This window comes from Zeus faber (assembly GCF_960531495.2).
Source record: "Zeus faber genome assembly, chromosome: 15".
NCBI classification, from domain to species: domain Eukaryota; kingdom Metazoa; phylum Chordata; class Actinopteri; order Zeiformes; family Zeidae; genus Zeus; species Zeus faber.
The window spans coordinates 5,580,843-5,599,025 of record NC_137194.1 but is presented as its reverse complement, the minus strand read 5'-3'; the positions used below and the strand labels follow the sequence as shown (position 1 = coordinate 5,599,025).

General features: G+C 53.9%; 1 protein-coding gene across 1 annotated transcript in view; it reads right to left on the bottom strand.

Annotated features, from left to right (window-relative positions):
* agrn (agrin) overlaps window positions 1-18,183 on the bottom strand; it is a gene marked incomplete at both ends in the record, with an annotated part of 243,326 nt that overhangs the window by 32,088 nt on the left and 193,055 nt on the right. Inside the window, 7 exons of the mRNA XM_080014535.1 lie at window positions 953-1,145; window positions 2,792-3,262; window positions 3,627-3,746; window positions 4,461-4,575; window positions 6,734-6,861; window positions 10,898-11,023; window positions 13,549-13,938. Of these exons, the coding sequence (XP_079870661.1) occupies window positions 953-1,145; window positions 2,792-3,262; window positions 3,627-3,746; window positions 4,461-4,575; window positions 6,734-6,861; window positions 10,898-11,023; window positions 13,549-13,938 (1,543 nt within the window). The remainder of the gene's footprint in view (window positions 1-952; window positions 1,146-2,791; window positions 3,263-3,626; window positions 3,747-4,460; window positions 4,576-6,733; window positions 6,862-10,897; window positions 11,024-13,548; window positions 13,939-18,183) is intronic.

The following is an 18,183-nucleotide window of genomic DNA, read 5'->3' as shown; positions in this document are numbered from 1 at the left end:
GGTCGCGGTGCTGCTCCGTTTTCTCAGCAGGCGCTAAAAGCCGGGCGTTTCAGTCCTTAAACTAGGCTGGCTACTCGTCGCGGGCGTCACCGTTCTCCGAATCCACGACTCGAGTCGACTTTCCATTTCAAGGTCACGATTCCATTCGATTGAAACGTGTGTATTTTTTTTCCCCAGCACCGACGTCTGTGCCGCTGTTAGAATAGCCAGTCTCGATTCGTGAAGAAAAACACTCGGTTCGGTCACTCTGAGTCCAGTCACGTGAAGTCGTCGTAAATGACGTTTGTTTTTTTTTTTCCTCGTCGTGGAATAAATATAAGCAAATTATTTCATACAATTTCACGGATAAAATAAAGGCTTGGAAGCCGTACGAGCCGGCACACTGCACGTTCTTCTCTAATCTGACTTTTTTTCTACTCCTCACATCACAGCATCACGTCCCGTTTAACATTATTATCTGATCTTTGATATCACGAAACAAATCATGTCCATAACGTCAACGACTCTTATGGAGCGCCTCGCGCTGCGTAGCGGCACTTCTCCCAAGCTGCCGGTCTCTGTTCCGCCCTCTCAAGTGGACAAATCAAGGACGTTTTATAAAATATCACATTTATTTTTTATATTAAATATTACTTTTTACACTGAAAAATGAATCATATGTTACTGAATTGGAGCATGAACACTTTTCATCCAAATGATTAGAAGGACAGGGGAGCTCCATTCCTTATGTTACAGATGACATTCATTGATCGTTGTTGCTCGATATGAGCTGCAAAGACACGAGGAGAGTGGTCAAGCTGCTGGTGATCCTGAAGTCATCCACACAGTTGAATTTTGATTTCCAATCGGAATCGCGAATCCCTTACGACTCATAAACTCCTTTCTAATAAATGTCTCGTATGGTTTAGTAAGAAGCCGTAATAAGCGCATTATCCCCTACGCCCCCACCTACCTGAGCTCCACCTTCCCGTTGACCAGCGCCAGGGAGAGGAAGTCCTTCTTGCCCTCTTGGCCGTTGTAGAGCAGGAGGCCGGCGGTCTCGGTGGCCCTGAACTCCATGGCGATGCGCACCGTGTGGTAGGCCCTCATGGTGGCGAAGGCCAGGTAGGACTTCCCCCCGAAGGCCGGGATGAAGTACTTGACGACTGCGGAGGCGGAAAAAACCCCCGAAAACAACAACAGCATCAGAAAACAGTAGAGAGCGGGGAAAAAAAACCACCCAAAAAAAAAAAAAAAAACGAAAAAAGACGCGGAAGGCTTCGTCGCGAGCGCGGTGATTTGCAGCGCGGCGGCGTAATTAGGCAGATGATGCACGTAATTAAGTGCGACGGCGCCGTTGTTATCCAAACTGACTGTTACTTAACGACGGACACACGCGCCCCGCTGTCCGTCTGCTCTCAGAGACGTTTCGCTTTCCTTCCTCTAATTTCTTTTTTTTTTTGTGCAGGTTGATGAGTGATGGAATCAACAAACTGAGCTTTTAAAAAAAAAAATGTTATTATTATTATTACTATTTTTTTTTACCTACACACACACACACACACACGAATACACACACACGAATACACACACACACACACACACACACACACACACACAAAAACCTGTTGTTTTTCACCCACTCGACAATTATGATCATTATCATCCATTTTCTCCCCCGGGCTCCATCTTTCTCTCCGTCCGTCCTGAGTTGTCTCCGCTTCCCTCCCTCCACCCACACTCTCTCTCTCTCTCTCTCTCTCTCTCTCGGAGGAGAATGGCGGTTGATGAGCTCCGTCTTGGCTAATGACTTGATTGATCCGGGGGAGGTGGGGTTGGGGTGGGGGTGGGGGGGTGCTGGTGGATGGTGCGTGAGGCGGGGGGGGGGCAACCCGCCACTCAGCCACCCCCGACTCAAAGCGCACGCTGATTCTCACCATCTAATCCCCATCAAGGCAATTAGTGTCAATTATGTGAAGATGCAGCTGCGTGAGGTCGTTCCTCACCCCCACCCCCCAACCCCCTCCACCCCGCCCCACCACCATCAAAAACAAGGCAAAAAAAACCAAAAAAAAATTAAAAAATAAATGGCGAAGGGAGAGATGACAAAAAAAAAAAAATAGTGATTTATGGTTCTCCCCGGCGGCGCTGATTAGATTCTGGGGTCGCCGTCGGTGATTGGTTCAGCGGTTCGCTGGCGTTCTGGGGTGTTTAACCCCAAATCACCCACTGGCGCGCGGGAAAAACAATCCTATTGGATTCGTAGAAAATTCCCTGATGGAGAGACACTGGTTTTGACACTGTGATCAAACTGCTCCGACGCTGAGCTGCAAAGAACAGCGCTTGACAACCCCGCCGTGCGAGCAGAGTGCTTTAAAGGTGTTGCTGGGGGCCTTTTCATGCCGACCCTATCTATTCCCGGCGGTTGGAGGGCGGTGATATTTGGGATTCTACGGCGGTTAAGGGTGGCGAGACCAAATAGGTCGTAGGTTGTGTGGCTGCGTGCCTCCATTTCTTTCACCCACTTTCCTGCTTGGACTTGCAGGGATTCGGAGGGAGTTTATGACTTTGGCAACAAATGAGAGAAAAATGATTTCCTAGGGGGGCCCCCAAGGGGGTCGCGGACCCCAGTTTGGGAACCCCTTGGAGGTCAGATGTAGCCTGTCACATTGACCTTTCACATTTAAAAGTTTGGAATTCGACTGCCGGTTAAAACGTTTTGTAGCAAAAGAGTTATCGCACAAAACCATGTTGTGTAACTTTGTAGACGGTACCTAAGTCGCCATCGTAATGAAGGGGTGAACCTGCTCACCTTTCTCACACACCGAGCCGCCGCGCCCGGCGGGGCAGATGCAGCTGAAGTCGGCGCCGTCGTCCTCGCACGACCCCCCGTGGAGGCAGGGGTGGGAGTCGCAGGCCCGGGGGCCCTTGGGCCGGTGGGGCTTGCCTCTGCCGTGGATGGTGGCGGCGGGGGTGGAGATGACGGTGGGAGCGGCGGTGGTCGTACCGATGGTGGTGGTGGCGGCGGCGGTGGTGGAGGTGGCGGGGGGGGCCGCAGTGATGGTGGTGGTGGTGGTGGTGGTGATGCGCCTGGAGTTGTGAGGGCGGCGGGTGTTGGAGGGCGGGCGGCGCGTGACGTAGTGCCAGGTGGGCGGCGGCTGGGTGGTGGAGGTGGTGGTCGGGGTGGCGGTGACGTCGGCCGCAGCGTCGGAAGGCGCCACGGTGGAGGTGGTCGGGGTGGTGACCGAAGCCGTGGTGGTGAACAAGGGGGTGGAGGAGAGGCCTGGGAGAGCGGTAGAAAGATGGAGGCATTTTTTAAACCTCTTATACTGATATACTGTACCAATTTCGCTATAATCTATTCTAATTTGGGTGAAATTATTTTTGCTGTAATTATTGTTAGAAACCTTTTCGAAACCGTGGTAATATTGTTTGGAGGCATTTGTGAGATGCCAATAAAGCATTTTGAATTTGAATCTGGTCTCAAGTTCTCAGAGAGACAGAAATGCAAGAAAATAAATAAAACCGGCAAAGACAAAGAGGCGCGAGGGATCGAGGTTCATGACCTGTAACTGCGCCGACAACACACATTGTGAATAACTTAGTGCCCGGCCCCAACCCGCCCCGCCCATCTCTCTCTCAGGTACCGTAGTTGCTGAAGCGGATGTTCTCGTCCTCCGGCTGCTTGACGGCGATGCCGCGCTCCTTGGCGGCTCTCAGCTGCTTCAGCAGGGCTCCTTCGATGTCCTCCACCGTGTACCTGGTGTCTGCGGGGGGAGGGAAACTTAACGAAAAACACCACCACGCATTGGAAATACACACCCCGGTGACCCCCCGGCGACGTGTGATTGCGTGTTATTTGTTTTTCTTTGTACGACAACAGGTACCTCGCCCCAGCGGCGGTTGCATTGTAGACCCCGGCATGTTGTTTTTTTTTGGGGGGGGGGGTGGGGTGCGCTCGAGGGACCAATTGTCCTCCAACCACCGCTTGAACAATGTTTTTTTTTCCTCCTTTCTTTCCAGATGAATCGCTCTCATAACGCGAGCCGCAGATGGCCGCTTTACTGGCCACGCAGGGGAGCCGCTTAACGGCGCCCATCGCTCTCTCTCTCTGCGACTCTGTCTCTGTCTACCCTCCCGCCCCTCCTCCCCCGGTTGAAGGACGGCGAGCGGCGCTCGTAAAAAAAAAATATATATATATCAAAGAAATGAAAAAAACGAGAACACGAGAAAAATCCTAATGGCGGGATGAGGGAGCGGGAGGCGGAGAGGTGAGACAAAACGCCCGAGAATTACTGTTTATTGAATTATTGAATGCACGGGAAGACGCCAGTGATCGCCGGTGCTTTTTACGGCGTTTAGTGTCGAGGAGAAATGAACAGAGGGGAAAAAAAAAAAATAGACTCCACTCTTCGGCTACACTCCTTCCGGCTGTGGGGGGTGGGGGGGTGGGGGGGGGGGGGGGGTGCGGGTGCCCTCACCTGGCTTGAAGTGCGCCTCCACAAAGGCCAGGATGGAGTTGCTCGGCGCCAGGTTGCGGACGCGCACGCTCATGAAGTCCTTCTGCACCGACGACTTCCTGAACAACTCGTTGAGCTACAGGAGAGAGAGAGGGGGGGGGCATGATGAACGAGGCTGGTAATGAGCCCGGCGCAATTTCGCGAGGAGCGTCCAAGCTCCGGCAGGTCTCGTCGGGCGGAGAAGAATGCGCCCGTCAGTGGGCGGCGGCGGGGAGGCGGGGGGGGGGAAGCCAGCGAGGTGTGGCGGCACAAATTGACATTTAGCCGCCTTCCGAGCATTCATTAACGGGAACAAGTCGGGGGCTTTTTAAAAACGTATTATTATTATTCGTTTTCCCCCCCCCCCCCCACATCGAAATGTCACACCGCCCGAGACGCCGGCCCCTGATTGGATTTTCCCTTCAGGCCGCACGCGAGCGCGCTCTACATGGGATTCACGTGTCCGCTTCTGTGGTATGCACGCACCCGACCTTATGGACGGACACACACACTCGCACATACACACGCACGCACGCACGCACGCACGCACGCACGCACGCACGCACGCACGCACGCACGCACGCACGCACGCACGCACGCACGCACGCAGACGCTCTGCAAAAGACCCAGGTATTGATTCTGAGAAGCTCCGCCGGCTCGTTCCTCTTTTTTCAGGTCAATCGCCCTGGTAACCCACACTGCTCCAGATGGGGGATCTCAGGGGGGATGTCCAAATCCAATAACCATTTTGAGAAAGAGACCATGTACAGATGTGGATAAATATGCGTAGAACCTCTGTGTCGCAGAATAAACCACAACCAGAGCATGTGTAGTACCACAATCAATACACAGATGGAGAGGATATATATATATATAAATATAAAAGAAAGCTGGTATTGTTGTACAAAGACTTGAGTCAACCATAACTATAAACTTTCCAGCTCGGCTGCACAGCTTCGCTCGGGGCCAGTTACACTGTAGGAGTGTGTGTGTGTGTGTGTGTGTGTGGGGGGGGGGGGGGTTCTCTAAACAACAGCCAAGCCTCCCAGTGATTGTGTCCCAACTGGAAGGATTGACCTAGTAAATCTGAGCTCTGTGATCTCCTGCCTCCGCACGTGTCGATCACAAACTATAACGGGGGGGTGGGGGGGGGGGGGGGTGAAGGGTGTGTGTGTGTGTGTGTGTGTGTCTGTATGTGTGCGTGTGTGCGCGCGCGTGTGCGTGCGGGTGTTTGCGCGCACGTGTTGGAAGATGGAGGTGGCGCAGGGGGTGATCGAGTAATGCAGCTGGCTTCCGTGAGACCCATGCTCGGAGCCCCAACGAACACATTCAACACACACACACAAACGCGCGCGCACACACTCACACACACACACACACACACACACACACACACACACACAGACACACACACACACACACACAAGCGGCATCACAAAGATGTTGTGAGGCGGTAGATTAGGTCCCTGCAGGGGCTTATGACACCAATTCAACAGCTGGTGGACGCCTGCTGCGTGCACAGCATGGAAACAGATATACAAATACAGGCCTGCCTTAAAGAAGTGCACGCACACGCACACGCACACAAACACACACACACACGCACACAAACGCACACACACAGACACACACGCACACACGCAAACACACACACACACGCACACACCAGAGGCGACGTGCACACGTCTCCATTTCATCAGCGGCCTGGGCTTGACAGCAGCCTTTTCCAAAGTCAGGGCTAAGTGCGCTGGAAATTGGCTAAATCGCCAACGGACGATGGTCAATTTATGTATGAGATCTGCTAATTTTCGGAAACTCTCTTGATGGACCTTCATAACTTGGAAGAGTATTTTACACCCCCCCCTGCCCCCTCCACAAGACACACACACACACACACACACACACACACACACACACACACACACACACACACACACACACACACACACAAACACACACACACACACACACACACACACACACACACACACACACACACACACACACACACACACACACACACACACACACACACACATCCAAGCCACTGTTTACAGACAGTCTAGCGGGTTAGAACTCGCTTGTTGAAACAGTCAATTATTGTCCAACTCTGCCCGACAGGTACAGTCTGACATCGTGTCTCGGTCTAAATTGCTTCTTGGGAAACAGCCGCCAGCCGCCCCCCACAAAAATGATAGCCGGCAGGGGAACTTCTAAAGGGCGAATGGCCGTCGTCCCCGACGCGCGGTACTCACTGCGCTCTCGATGCTGCGGGCGGTCTCCCCGAACAGCTCCGACTTGGGGTCCTCCATCTCCGGGGTGTAGAAGACCTCCTGGCCCTCCACCTGGTCCAGGTGCAGGAAGCCGCTGAACCTCATGGTGGCTGCAGGGGGGTGGTGGCAGAAGGTGGAGGAGGGGGGTCAGAAATCTCTCCAAACGAGCCAATTGCCACCCAACCACCCCACCCCCAACTACCACCCGGTTACCCCTCCTCTTCACACATTGGTGGGCGGTGCCAGTCTTCAGGGTTAGTGGATGGAGTGCCTGGGAGTGTGTGTGTGTGTGTGTGTGTTGGGTTGTGTCAAGCTGGGGGGGGGGGGTTAGTGGGGTTACCGTTGAGTTGGGTGGGGCGGGGGTGGGGTCGGTGTTGGACCTTGAGAGTGGGAGAGATGATGGCGGTGTGGGAGGTTGAAGCGGCGGTATGTGGGAAGAGAAAAGGAATCAAGGAAGGTAGGAAGGAATGAAGGGAGGACGGGGGGAGGAATAGGACATGGGCCAATTTTTTTTTCTTTCTTTTTAAATTTTTTTTTTACCAGACCGAGACTCGTCCCAAAAGCCGGCGGAGGTAAGGAGGAGGGCTGAGCAGAAGGAGAAGAACAAGTTAGACGACACAGAGAAGGACAAACACCGACACACACACACGCGCACACGCACACACACACACACACACACGCGCACACACACACACACGCACCGTCACAACGACACACACACACACACACACCGTCACAACGACACACACACACACACACACACATGAAGCAGGCGGTGGGAACAAGCAGCCTCTAAAGAGCCTTGTTCAGCAGAGGGAACCTCGCTGCTCGACCTTGAGGGTTACGTGGGGCGACATCTATCAACCCCGCGCCCCGCCCACCCCAAGTTTATTTTTGGGGGGTTGGGGGGAGGGGGGGAGGAGAAGGAACCAACGAAGAGCGAGAGCGAGAGAGAGAGAGAGAGAGAGAGAGAGGGTGGTGAGGCGAGGGGGGCGGGATGGGCGAGGCGCCCTGTCGCTTGGATTTCACAGCCGCTTGTAATCAGCTGAACAAATTGCCCAAATCAATCACACCGCGGACCCCGGGGGGGGGGGGGGGGGGGGTCGGACACTTGTATGATTTTGGTGAATGATCGACGTGATCGTCTCCGTGACGCCTGCCCCAAACCGCTGACTGACACGGACTGGCTAAAACTGCGTGATACGTGGGGGTCACGCCTCCACACACCCCCCCTCCCCACTTCCCCTCCCCCCAAAACCCTCGCGCGTGTTTTTATTTATTTATTTTTTTGGATTGTTCCGTCACAGCAGGCGCACGTCCATTCACATCTGACGGATGCCCTAAAGTGGAAGCAAATGGCGGCGGTTTTACCGATAAGGAGAGTAAAGAAATGAGAGAGAGGAGAAAAAAACAAAAACAAATAGAAAGGGAGGAGCGGGGGGGGGGGGGGGGGGGGGCGATAGATCAGGCTTTTAATCTGCAAAGAAGACAAACATCAGAGTGGGTGATTTTCCGCTCCGCTGCCTCCGCAGACGCACGAGGGAGGGTGGGGGGAGGGCAGGGGGGAGTCGCTATTTGACTATGTTATGCTTTTGAACTCTTACAAAGAAGAGGGGGGAAAAACAAAAGACGGTCATGGATTCGCCGAGACTCCCAAAGCGGCGCCCGCACGGGCCGCACGGTGGCTGTGGAGACCCAACGTCTCCAAAGCCACCGGCGCGGACGCGGTCGAACGAGGCGGAGATTGGACGGAGTCAAGTAGAACCACAGAGCCGAGAGACAGACAGGTCGTCCCAGCAGACGACTCCCGTAGCCTGAGGTCGCTGTATCGACATGATGCACGAACAACACGAGCACCTATCATCGCGTGTTATATCGTTATCGTATCAAAAGTAATACTTCGAAACCTGTTTTACTCCGTTTCCTAACAACCCCTTGGTTCCAGCTGATCCAGGAACAGGTTCAGGCACTTTAGTTCCAGGTTGCTCCGACCGTCGACGTCCGCGTCGATTGCTTATTGCCGCTCGTATCAGTCGCCTTGGACGCCGTCTGGTCGTCGAAAGAATGTGAATGTGGCGCGTGGGCGCAAACTGTGCTTCCCATTTATTCCGCATCGTTTGAGGCGACGGACAGGCAAACTGAAGCTGCCCGCACACACGCACCTCGACTCTACGTCCAGAAAATCAGTTCTGGACATTGTCCGGAGTTGCCCTTTCACACATGCGGCAAGAAGAAAAACGGAGATCGTCCGTGCGCCGACGCGCTTACACCTGCCTGGAAAGACTCTGTTCGGTTCAGACGAGGGGCGATGCCTGGGTGGAGCGTGCAGGAGGCAGGACGTGACGCAACAACGCAATGACGCTGCAGAGTTTTACAAGATGGCGGACGAGGCTGCCGACTTATCAGTAATTGTGACTTTTTTTTGCGTCGATAATCCGGGTATTTGGACGTATCCGCAATATAAACGAGAGAGTGGAAAGGAATAATAAAGGAAAGAGGAAAGGAGTACGCAGCAGCTACGCTCTGACCCTTCTCCACCCTCGGCGAGGGGGCGTGTCGCGTGTCAATGACACCATGGACGTGCGACACACCCGATCGCGCGCTGTGAATGATCCGGACGATCGCCTGCTCCGTTCACAGACGCCATTTCGACCGGACATTACCCGGACTGTGTCGCATGGGTGAGGGCTGTGGCGCCGTCAAGTTGTCCGACAGGAATAGCTTCGCAGGCTAAGCACCATTTATCAGCGTCGTCCCCGCCCCCCCGCCACCCCCACCCCCTCCGAGGTGACACGGGCAAGTCACTTCACCGCCGCTCAATTAAGGCCATTTTGCGCGGCGAGCCTCCGTCAGCGGCCACTTCAGCTGGATGAATTATTGATCCGCGGCGCGGCGTCACCTTCGACGCTCCGCTCCCTCCACTCCACTTCCAGGCGTGGGCCTATAAAAGCCGCCAGCTCTCCACAACGCATTTACTACGCTGGTTCAGCAGGTTTCAATCTGTTCCATTCGACCCATCCAAGGACGGGCGCGAGAGAAGACGGCGTGTGTGTGTGTGTGTGTGTGTGTGTGTGTGTGTGTGTGTCTGTGTGTGTGTGTGATAGTTGGCGAGGGTCAGAGGTTATGTAAATACACACTGTCTCTCTCTCTCTTTCTTTCTTTCTCTTTCTCTCTCTCTCTCTCTCTCTGGCACAAACACCGATGGGAGAAATCATTAAGAGAGCGACTCCGGCGCTAGGCCGGTCCGACGGGGCCGGTCGCGCCGGTTGTGCCGGCCGCGCCGGTTGTGCCGGCCGCGCCGGTTGTGCCGGCCGCTGGACTGTGTCACTCGGCGGCTCCTGAGGGAAATGAACGGGCTGGGTGGGGCTGGCGGGGGGGGGGGGAGCGAGCCAACCAGTGAGAGGGAGAGAGAGAGAGAGAGAGAGAGAGAGAGAGAGAGAGAGAACGACAGAGAAGGTCAGAGGCGGGAAGAGAGAACGAGGTGAAAGAGGAGAGAGGGATCCTTAAAGCGACAAACATATAGAGACGTGTTGAACAACCAATCGATGACCTAAAAATCCATAGTCCACATATCCAGTTTGTATCTTACAACGCACGTCAATGAATTGTCATTTGTCTTCAAGAATAGATTGGAAAACTGGAACTTATTTTTATTGTGAATTAAATCTTTCTTTGTTTTTCTTTATTACTCTATTATTGAGATGTATTTATAAATTATTATATATATATATATATATATATATATATTACAACATTATTATATTAATTATAGTCAATACAAATATATTTTATAATATAATATATGGTTAAAATATATATGTATAATATAAAAAAAGTGTCAATACTTGATTAATATTAATATTCAAACATATATTGCGAAAATGTTTGTTATATTTTTGAATACATATGAAGGTGATAATAATTTCCAACATATGCCCTGATGCCAGTGTAACTGGTAATAATATGAGGAAAATATTGTTTTAACGACACAGATCATGTTTCCCAGACATGGAAAATATATTGGATTGAGGGTGAGGCTCGGTGGAACTCGTACTAGAGCGACAGTGCGAGGAGGGGGGTGGCAGGGTATCCCGGCGGAGGGGAGCGTGTGATTCTCTACCCGTGTGTGCTGTGTTCCAGACTTACCGGGACAGTTGGAGCCCTCTGGAGTGCTGGAGGCCGTCCTGCCGTCGGGGCAGCAGCCGAAGGCCGTGTTGTCGCAGGACGACCTGTCCTCGGCCGTGGGCACGGTGGTGGTTGCCACCGTAGGACCTGGGGGGAGTGGGGGGGCGAAAGGACTCATAATTCATGAAGCCTCGGAAAATTCATAAATTCATACACCCTTATCTCAGCCGCTCAGAGAAGTACTGTTTTATTTTTTATTTTTTTTATTGGAACTTTAACTTTCTGAAGCTCTTGGGAACCCGTAGTAAACTTAACTAAGGTCACACACACTTCCACTTCTTCCATTGCCGCTTTTGTTTTAACGGCCCCGCCCGCCTCCCCCAAGCACAGCCGCCGATGGCCCCCATTGACAGACGCCAACACGGACATCTGTCAGGGGGCGATTAAGCAGCGCCTGGGTTCCCCCTCGGAGCTCGTTTTAAACACACGCACTCAGTGCTCCTTCCCAACACAAACTGGCCCATATCACCAATCACGCAGATATATCTAGAAAAAACATCATTAAAAAACATCAAATCTGTCTGACTGTTATCTCAAGGGCTTCCTGTGAAGTGGCAGATCTGAACGATGTGAAGTCATTTCTCAACCAGACCCCCATCCCCCACCTACCCCCCACCCCCTCCCTCTTTCTCCCTCTCTCCATCCAGTCCAAAGCTGCTGCAAACACCCCCTCCCTCTCTATCTTCCCCATCTGTAACGATGGCATTGGGTCTAGAGAGATGGAGGTAGGAGTGGTGGTGGTGGGGGTGGGGGGGGGGGGGGTGGGTGGGGCTGGTTAGGATTCCGGTTGTTGTTCGGAGCGGCGGCATTTACAGCCGGTGGCGAAGATTAGAAATGATGGCGTCGGCGAAACAGCTATCGGCCGAGTGGGCTGTAAAAAGACATCACAGGCGAGGGGACGCCCGCTCCAAGGACTCCCTGTCCAGAAGAAGAAGAAGGGGGGATTTGGATGGGCGGAGTGGGGGGGGGGTGAATGGAGGTTTATCGGGCCTCTGTTGTTCCAGGGGCCGGAGATTTACTGGTGTCGGTGGGTGGGGGTTGGGATTGGTGGGCATTGGTCCCGCCCTACAGCACTGGGGGGCAACCTGGAAACAGCCCCACTGCGACCAATGCAAGCTGAGCAGGACGCAAACGCAGAGGCAGAGATACAGGTAGACATTTACACACACACACACACACACACACACACACTGACACATTCACGCACACGCACACACACACACACACACACACACACACACACACACACACACACACACACACACACACACACACGCAAACGCACACACACACACACGAATAAATTGATAGAAAATAAACACAATATGCTGGGACATGCTCGAGTAGACGTTTACACAGAAACACACAAAAAACACACACTGGTCACGTGAGACACGGGATCTCCTTGGTCAGGTCACCCCCCCCCCCCCCCACACCTGACAAGAAAATAAATCTGCAACACGGGGAAGGAATGGGGGGGTGGGTGAGGGTTTCATGACAACGGGGGGCGGGGTCCCGCTTCCCCCTCTTGAATATCTGTGAATGGGAAGACGCTTCCAGTCACATGACCACGCCCACTGCCTCGCAATCAGCCCGTCGTGTCAGCCGTGTCAGACGAGGGTCAGCGGTTCCATCTGCGGCGGCGTTGCACAGAGCTTTGTTTCGGGTCGTTTTTTATTTTATTTTTTATTTTTTTAAGCTTTGCACGGAGCGAGCGCGCTCTCTGAACAGGTGAAAAGGCCGTGGGGGATCTGGTGACGGTGAACCCTCCAGACAGAAGCCTTTCTGCCTGAAATTGAAACATACATCATGTGTGTGGCGCCCGCAGATGACACAGACCGCCGGCTCTTTTTCCTTTTTTTGTCGGCAAAAGCAGAAGAACCTCTCGGCGCGCCCATCTGTATGCTAATTCTGTATCTTAAAGTGACCACGCAAGGTAAATTTGGAGCGAATAATTGCTGGTAATAGGAATTGGTATGAGACAGCGTGCGATGGGGCAGAGAGGTAATAGGTACTTCACTGACAAATCTGACGGCCATTACGACGGCAGCGATCTCCGCCTTCCCTTCGCCGGTGAACCATTTTTTATTGAGGTCTCCTGGTCACCTTCGCCGAGTTTCCGACTTGGTTTCCATTATGATTTTCAAAAGGCGGTTCATTATTGCCCGGCAGAAGATTCAACGGAAACCTTCACGTTTTATGATAAGGGTTGCGTTGGGACGCCTCCGCCGACGGTTTGGAAACGATTTTTTGGCTGAGGACACGTCGCCTGGCTTCCTCTCCTACGGAAGAGGAAGCAGTGGTGCTGGGCGGATATCAAACTGATATACTGTACATACTGCCAAACGTAGATGGTGCACTGATGCGGTATTTCGGCAGTCGTGCCCCAAATTGGCCCTCACAATGTGCCTATTGTCGGTTTTACAGAAAAATACAGAGGGGGGATGGCATGGACGTGCAAAGCAATGGTGAAGCGATGCATTCAGGTTACATCAATGCAATTGACGGCAACTCCTTCCTGAACAAAACCAACCCCAAAACCCAGAGCTCCTACTTGAAACACATTCCCAAAGCTTAATGGATAATGAAGTGAAAAGGCGAGTGTGATTTACCCATGGGCTCCTCCACGCCACTGGCCTCCGTCGGGACGCCGCTGCCGGCCTCCTCTTCTCCCTCCCGTTCCTCCTCCTCCTCCTCCTCCTCTGGCCTGTCCCCGCTGGTCTCCCCGCTGCCGGAGCCCTCGAAGGTGGCGGGCGCGGCGGTGGAGGTGGAGGCGGAGGTGGCGGTGGCGGCGGCGGCGCGGATGATGTCGGGTTTGGCAGTGGTGCTGTGGCGGGGGCGGCCGCGGCCGGGGTGGACGGTGGTGGTGGTGATGGCGGCGGGAACGGTGGTGGTCCTGGGGGGCGGGAGGGCCTCCACCAGGTTGGTGGGCGGAGCGGCAGTGGTGGAGATGGCGGGGGGGTTGGGGGTGGTGGGCTGCTCGGCCGACTCGTGGATGGTTTCTGGGAGAGGGGATGAAGGAATGGATGAATGGGTAAGCAAAGATGGATGGCCTTGTTTGATTCGTCACCTACGGAGCTGGAGTGTGAACCCCTTCGCGACAAACCGGTTTCTGAAAAGTGAAAGAATCAGTTCTTTTATTCAGGAAGCGAGAGAAAAACATATCGGGGCGGGGTCATTTTCACAGGGCGGGGTCATTTTCACAGGGCGGGGTCATTTTCACGGGGCTCTAAACGGTGAAGACAGACTAGCACATTGCATTCTGCCGATGTGATGCAAACCAGAGTTGAATGTACGGGGATAAATCACATCTCAGCAACGGAGGATGTGGGAGGAGACTGGATGGACAACAGGAAGTCAGGGGCAGATATTGAGCGGGCACGGCCCACCATTGGGCAGAAGCGACGAGGGCCCCTCACGCGGGACACGCCGTACGTGCGCGCATGCGCCTTTGGTTGCTCGGAGAAAATAATGATCGACTGGAATGAAAATTGGACTGCTGTCATTACTTCTACCGCGGGGACATTGGCTGTGAAAGTGGCCGCCCGCTGGGTAGGAAACCTTCCTCCGTAAACCCGTACGGGGGCTGGTTGTAGAGCTCGGGGGGAATCCGGACAACAATCGTTTTGGCCCCCTCTGTCTGCTTCAGCTCTTGTTTCTATTGGCCGGGGGCGGGGGCCACGTCACGGCGTGCCGTCGCTACCCGCGGGGCTTTTGCCCTGCGACCAAAAAAAGCCCGGGCGCAGATCCTGCACGGCGCAAACCGATACACGACAGCGGAGTTCAGAGCGCGGCGCGCACCGCGTCCCGCGTGGAGGGGACCTTTTTGTGCGTCTCCGCCGCCGCATGACACCGCGGCATCGGAAGCGTCGCACTTCACCTGCGGGTTCGGGCAAAGGATTCCAAACCATTTCTTTATGCAGGCACAAGCACACGCACGCACGTGCCCCCATACACGTACGAACATCCCCCACGCGGCACAATCTGTTTGACAGGGGCTTGGTAAATAAGAAAGCTGCTCCTCACTCCGTGCGCAAGCGGAGTCAATACGGAAGGCGCCGCGGATGATTTGTCTCTGAGTGGCGTCCTCTCGACAGATGCCGGTTGGAGGACCGGCGCTACGAGGGGTTGTCCCCCTTCAGCGCCCGTCCACATGCACACACACGCACGCACGCACACACGCACACACACACGCGCGCGCGCACACACTGATGTGCGTGCCGGTTCGCGGCGGCGCTCCTCCTCGTAGGCGTACGCGCGGCTGCGTGTCCTCTTACAGTACAGCGGTAGGTGAGCGCTCTTTGACGGGCGCTCGCGCCTCGCCGTGCCAACGCCGATGAATTATATATCCATATTCAAATGTTGCACTCCCGCGGCGAGGCTTTAATCACCAGCAGCCAGCGCCTCTGGTGATGAATGATTGATGGAAATAGGGCGGAAAAAAGCTGGCACCAACTCTTGGCTTCAAAGACGACAGACTGCTGCTCGCACAGCGCGAGCATCCGTCACCCCCCCCCAACACGCGCCGCTGACAACACAGGCACACACACACACACACACACACACACACACACACACACACACACACACACACACACACACACACACACACACACACACTCAAACAAACACACACACACGCACACTCAAAAACACACACACACACACACACACACACGCACACTCAAACAAACACACACACAGGCACACTCAAACACACACACACACACACACACACACACACACACACACGCACACTCAAACGCACACACACGCGCACTCAAACACACCAGGCAAAAGCAGAAAATGAGAGGAACTCTCTACAGAGGGACCATCATTACCGATGCAAAAAGCTCCAGCGCAAAAGGACAAACAGTCTGAAGCAAGAGACGGAAAAACAGAAGAAAAACTCTTTTTGGGGGAGGGAGGGGGGGTGGGGGGCTGGTTGGTTGGTGGCTCAGTTTGGCGAGGAGAAGCCGGCGAGTGGGTACGACATCTCTGCCACCCCCTTCCCAGAGTAGCAGTGTGCGTTTTGGTGTGTGTGTGTGTGTGTGTGTGTGTGTTGGAGTGTAACGGTTGGTGGTGATGATGATGGATGGGTGGGTTTGCTATTGCATCGTAATGAAAAGGAACAGGAAAAAGAGGAGAACCCCCACCCCAGACACACACACACACACACACACCCATACACACACGCCACACACACACACACAAACATACACACATAAAGACTGTAGATTGGTCTTTGCCTGATTAGAATTTGGCTAACGTCAACGTGCGGGAAATTAAATTATGCCACGAGGTACGTACTTTGATGCCGATGCTTCCCTACCCTGACTACCCCCAACACACACACACACACACACACACACACACACACGCCCCCAAACCCTCCCAGGACGCCGAGCTGAGGCAAAGAGGCCTGGGAGAGATACAGCATGTCAGCCTGACGGTTATGGAGAGAGAGAGAGAGAGAGAGAGAGAGAGAGAAAGAGAAGAGAGAGAGAGAGAGATGCTATCGTCCCGGAGAGCAGCAGCGAAGGCTTTGCTGTTTCCTCTTGGCTACACCTGTCACTCAGGTGCCTACTATAGTCTAGTGGTCGGGCTGATGCCACGCTTGTGTGTGTGTGTGTGTGTGCCTGTGTGTGAGCAGGGTAGGGGTGGGGGGAGATGGGAGTCGGAGGAAGGAGCCAAAACGGCACAAAGGCGAAACCGAAAACAGACCTCAAGCATCATCGGACTGACTGGCAGCGGAGTCACGCCGCCCGACACTTCGCTTCATCAGCCTTAACACTCCATTTGTCGCCCCCCTCCCCCAACCCGCTCATCTCCGACTCCACTCCCACACTCCTCCGGCGAGCGGCGCACGGAAACGTTTGCCGCGCAGGGGGAGAAGACGGAGAAGACGGCGAAGCGGCGGTGACGCGGAGGGAGAGGGGGCGGGGGAGGAAAGAAGGATTGTCACGGCTGCAGCTCGTCTCCCCGCTGTGTGGTTATCTCTGAAAGGTGGTGATTAAGATTGTTTGGGGCGTCGGGGCCCGCGGGACGGGGGAGGGAGGGGAGCGGGAAGAAAAAAAATCAGAGTGGAAGTAATTGGCGGCGAGAAACGGAATGAGGGAGTGAATAATGACGGGTGGGGGGCGGGATGTTTGAGGAGAAGAGAAAGAATGGCGGGGGGGGGGGCGCTCGTGGCCGGCGCCATATGCCGGCGCTCGCCGCCAATTTGCCGCGAACCTACAGGTGACGGCGCCATATGGGAGAGCCAGAGCGCCGCCAAGTCCCCACCGCGCTCCCCAAGAGCCCAGAATTTGCTTGTTAGTCCGTCTGAGCCGCTTCCCTCCCAGAGCGCCGCGGTCACAGCTGCCCCCCCGCCGCCGCCCCCGCCCCCCCCCCCCAAACCCCCAAATTAACGCTGCTTCCTCTGTGGCTCAAAAAGCCGCTTTACCCCTCCAGGCCCGTGGAGCCCTTCTGGGGGACGCCCGGGGCGACGCCACGGAGGCCGAAGCATTTGAAGCAGTTCCTACCACCCAGCGATGGGGACTGAAGATCATCACCATCATCATCATCATCTTCTTCTTCTACTGGTTCTGTTTCTCGCCGCGGCAGGCGTGTGTGCCGTTGGCGATCGGACCGTACCTTCGAGGGGGTGATTGGCGATATTCAGGCGATATTCTTTTTATTTATTTATTTTTTAAACAAACTTGCTATCAGAACCGCGTTCCAAATTATTATGCAAATTGGATTTAAGGGTCCTAAACATTACATTTTTTTGATTTTCAATTAAACTCATGGATGGTATTGTGTCTCAGGGCTCTTTGAATCACTGAAATCAATCTCATACACCTGTGATAATTAGTTTGCCAGGTGAGCCCGATTCAAGGAAAACTACTTCAGAAGGACGTTCCACATTATTAAGCAGCCACAGGTTTCAAGCAGCACAGGAAAGAAAAAGGTTCTCTCTGCTGCCGAAAAGCCTCAAATAGTGCAATGACTTGGACAAAGTATGAAAACATTAGATATTTCAAGAAAACTTAAGCCTGATTATCGTACTGTGAAGAGATTTGTGGCTGATTCAGAGCACAGACGGGTTGGTGCAGATAAAGGCAGAATGAGGAAGCTTTCTGCCAGACAAATTCATCCGATTTAAAAGAGCAGCTGCTAAAATGCTGTTACAAAGCAGCAAACAGGTATTTGAAGCTGCTGGTGCCTCTGGAGTCCCACCAACCTCAAGGTGTAGGATCCTCCAG